The sequence below is a fragment of the Penaeus monodon genome, chromosome 11 (genome assembly GCF_015228065.2).
Source record: "Penaeus monodon isolate SGIC_2016 chromosome 11, NSTDA_Pmon_1, whole genome shotgun sequence".
In the NCBI taxonomy this organism is placed as follows: domain Eukaryota; kingdom Metazoa; phylum Arthropoda; class Malacostraca; order Decapoda; family Penaeidae; genus Penaeus; species Penaeus monodon.
The window spans coordinates 32,739,916-32,744,318 of record NC_051396.1 but is presented as its reverse complement, the minus strand read 5'-3'; the positions used below and the strand labels follow the sequence as shown (position 1 = coordinate 32,744,318).

Sequence of the window (4,403 nt, the reverse complement as noted above, 5' to 3'; positions counted from 1 at the left end):
CAGGATTTCATGGTTTTATTGTGTAGCCATTATATTTTTTGTAGTATGTATGGCTAATTCAAATAAATGTGGTATATATCAACTTGTTTTCTTAAGAAAGATAGGCCACCAACAAGCACCAAGATAGGTATACACAGATATATCATAAAAATGAAGTGCAAGCACTAATTATGATTTTGGAATACAGAAATCCTTACATATCCTTAAAACTGAATGTAGTGCCATTGATTTGAAAGGAATAGTTATAAGAAGAAAGAGGACTCCTTTATTTCCCTCCCTTGAAGTTGTAATTAAAACAACAAAACTTGTGTGGTGATATACAAAATTTAGGAAGGTATGAAAGATGTATGCCAAAACTGCACGTATTTGTTGGCTTAAGATAACTTGTGCACAGATCTAGAGGTAACCTTTTTCTTCTTGCCTATTCAGTTATATTGAATAGCATTGGCATTACCTTTACCTAGGCTACAAACAGTGAAAGATCTGAGCTATGAGCAAATGAATGTTTATGTTTTGAGGATAAACTGTTTAAAAATATATTTCATCACTTATCTAACTATTAAATGCAACAAAGGTTTAGCTTACATCATTTTTTTGACATAATCCCTAGTACCATATTAATCTTTAAGCCAATATCATTGCATATTCAGTACAACAGCAATTTTGTAGTTTTAAATGAATTGTAAATTTTGTTTGTGAAGATATATTTAATGGCAGAGCTTAGTGAATGAAGGTTATTAACTTTTTATGGCGACAAAACCATCCATGGACATGCCTGCACTTGAATTCGCAGTCATGGAATTGACCAGGAGTGGTCATGACTAACTGGAGGCAGAGGCCATTGGAGCTGCCCCCCCTTTGGGAAGTATTACTTACTAAATATATGGATCAAGTGACCAAGTGCCACCCAGTTTTTCAAAGACAAAAGTAGGCCTCTTGGGTACTGGCAACATTTTGAGGTTGTTGCCTATACACACTAATTCCACTTCAGTCATAGAAAGCTTGTCATAGTATACCTACTGGCTACCAATCTTTTCCATTGCACAGAGTTTTTGGTGCCAGCAAATCTACCATATCAATCTGAGTTCCCAATAATAGTGGCATTTATAGAAATGAGCTTCCTGACAGATTTTCAGAGCATGAAGGAAGCACTTGATGGAACTTGCAGTTATGGCACTCATATTCAGAGAAATAGCTGTAGGACAGGCAACTGCAGCATAACTGAAAGGCAGGTAGACTATCACTGGTACTGACAGATGATCTCGAGAGGTACCAAAGTCATAATCCATAGAACGGGATTTGGCTTCCCTTGTGCATAGCAGATGACCACTTTTATTAACACTGTCTAGCTGCAATATCCCCACAAAAGGAAAGCCTAATATAGTTATTGGAAGCTACTGGATAGTCTCTTATCCAGCACTTGTGTGTGTGTGTGTGTGTGTGTGTGTGTGTGTGTGTGTGTGTGTGTGTGTATGTGTATGTGTGTGTGTGTGTGTGTGTGTGTGTGTGTGTGTGTGTGTGTGTGTGTGTGTGCGTGCGTGCGTGCGTGCGTGCGTGCGTGCGTGCGTGCGTGCGTGCGTGCGTGCGTGCCTGTGTGCTTTTCAGGTTTTTTTTTACCCAGTTTTTCTCTACTGTAGTCGGTATGTGAAAATAACTGAACTTCACTACATATCCTTTTATTATACTACAAACATTGATAGCAGTACAGTTGTAATGTGATTAGCGGTTAACAATTCGACATTCAGTAAAAATAATCCAAGTATACGATGTTATTTATGTGACCCAGTTTATACCATGAAAAAATTACAAGCAGAATTCACTCGATAGATCCATATATTTATTACACGCGAAATTAAATATCATATCGCCATATTGCTCCACTAATATGTATCCCACGTGTCTGGCGTCATGGCACTTCCATCTGTAGTCTGGATATGTTACAACATGTGTCGCCAGGCATTCCTTCGTGTAGGCCTGGGCAAGAGGCAAGCCGCTGTCCCACATCAGCACTCCTGTTCCCGCCAAGGCCTGTCGGCTCATGCGATTAAATAACTCAAAGTTTTCCACGTTGTACTGGGGATGAATCTGTGAGTTGTCATGCGCTGTCTGGGGAAAGAGGGATAATTTTAGTGCTTTAATACTTTCGAGTCCATTGTTATTTTTTGGGTACACAAACACATGGATACACTCGCTAAAAAAAGTATCTTTACTCTTTCTAACTTAGCACTATGACATGACGACGAAAATGGTTGGAAAAAGTGCTGTGAGCTCGACCTAATATTAGTATCCCTGACATGGGCGTCTTTTGGGGGATGGGACAGTTAACCCCCCCCTCTTTTTTTTTTTTTTATATTTCGGCTCCAGATAGTCCCTCAGAGTAAAGCGTAATTATGGTGCTACAAATAGTCTATGAGGTCTCCATTGCTAATTTTGCCATACGAGGCCCAAGCCATTATCAACTCGGAAACACAATTCCACCACGCTATGATGCTTCATCTGTTCCGAGCTTTGAAAACAACAAGTACCAACCTTTCCTTTCCTAGCGATCGTTTCGGCTTCATCTAATCCCGAGCAAGATCTTGATCCCTAGTAAAGATACTTTTTTTAAGCGAGTGTACATACGTATGTGTTAAGAATATGTAGTCGATATCTAATTCAATAATACTGATATAGGTCTCTTCTGTTCACTGAATTTAGAGCAGTGGTTCTTAACCTTTTAACTATCGCGCCCCCCTTTAGGAATTTGTCCTTCCCTCCACGCCTCCCCTCTGTAAATAAAATTCCCTCCCAGATTAAAAAAAAAAAAAAAAAAAAAAAAAAAAAAAAAAAAAAAAAAAACTATAAATATGTTTTGTTTGTCTCTTTACTGAGTATGGATTATAATTAAACTTTCCATGACCATGCTCTTGTTAACAGAATAACGAAGGTACTTAGAGAAATTACTGCCTTTTTTCCAAAGGCTCGCGCCCCCTAAGGAAAATACTAAAGTCTCCTGGGGGGGGGCGCCCCCCAGGTTAAGAACTACTGCTATATTGTTATTTTTAAAGGACCAATTTTAAACAAATAGAACACACAGATTGGAGTACAATTTCCTTCATTCCTTCATAAATTATCAAAATAACTACTTACCTTGGGCTACACGACAACCCAACTACTTTAAACCAGACCATTTAGAGTGTAAGTATTTGATTGACGAAAAAGCATTTCGATACATGGGGGAGAAGAGTCTATTGGATTAAATATAACTCCAAGCTTAATTGACGTGAAAGTGAACACGCATAAAAATACACAGAACATGAAACGGCATGAACATGAATACTTGTACTTGACAGAAGCGTATCCTGGAACTTAGGAAAGGAGGCGGCGGTACCTGATGTGGAAAATGGGTTAAGCTCCCAGAGCTTTTAAGAGAGTCTGTGACGCTACACTGTTTTTTACCAATAGCTTGTAAATGTCATATATGAAAATTTCACTATCAGATATAAGGTTAACAAATCATAAAATCCCAATGAGTAAAACCACCGTTTTTGTCGTCCATATAAAGTAGCGACTCCCAGCCATAGGCTGAGGGCCAGTCAGTTTTCGAGATTCCGACGTAGAATGTGCAGTTATTTAGTAAAGGCTGCTAGACATTAATATTAAAGTCTAATGCTGTCATTTACATGACTGCATACTCTTCCAATATGCCTCTCAACTAAAAGATGAAATGTCTAAACTATTTTGTTAATAATCGGCTTCTTGAGTAGACAAAACTTTTACAAACCTGGGGTGTATATGAAATAAATTCACATAAAAGCTGGTAAAAATAGGGCCACTGACGTAAGCCATGCTCTCAAGAATATAACGAAATAAAGAAAGTGGATACACTAATGGAAACCAATTATCTATCAAAACTGGAACTTTGTAGAAAAGATATTTCGAGGGCGCAGAAGTAATACTGAGCAGTCACACAAAATTGTATTTCTAATACAGCATGGGCGTACCACCAAGTAACATTCAGGGGACATCTCTTCCTTTTCATGTTTGCGAACTTTTTTCCACAAATGGTCGTGGTATGAGCTGTAAAGACACAGAAACTGCTCACCGGAACTTCATCAAGGAGTTTGAAAATCGTGGGTACAGTGTTTGCTAGACGGATGAGGTCGTTTGATAAACTGCTGAGGTAATCACTATAAATGCCCATCGCCGCATCTGGACCCGATTCTTTGTACAGGGGCTCTGTATCAAGCATCCAGTGGAGTCCAGAACCTGTGTAGGAAATAGCAGTAATATACCATTAAATATGCAGCGTAATAAAGATAATGCAAGAACAAGACTTTTTGTAACAGGAGAAAGAGTTGTAAATCTAAGGCATGTAAACGTCTCTGCATTTGGTATGCTTTGTTCGCACGTTTTCTTGTAGG

The 4,403-nt window shown here is 38.6% G+C and overlaps 1 protein-coding gene across 1 annotated transcript in view; it reads right to left on the bottom strand.

The window, feature by feature from the left end:
- Positions 1-1,679: 1,679 nt before the first annotated feature.
- LOC119578931 overlaps positions 1,680-4,403 on the bottom strand; it is a 14,497-nt gene continuing 11,773 nt past the window's right edge. The window contains exons 4-5 of the mRNA XM_037926606.1: positions 4,085-4,248; positions 1,680-2,106 (exon numbers count right to left, since the gene is read on the bottom strand). Coding sequence (XP_037782534.1) covers positions 1,804-2,106; positions 4,085-4,248 — 467 coding nt within the window. The 3' untranslated portion in view covers positions 1,680-1,803. The remainder of the gene's footprint in view (positions 2,107-4,084; positions 4,249-4,403) is intronic.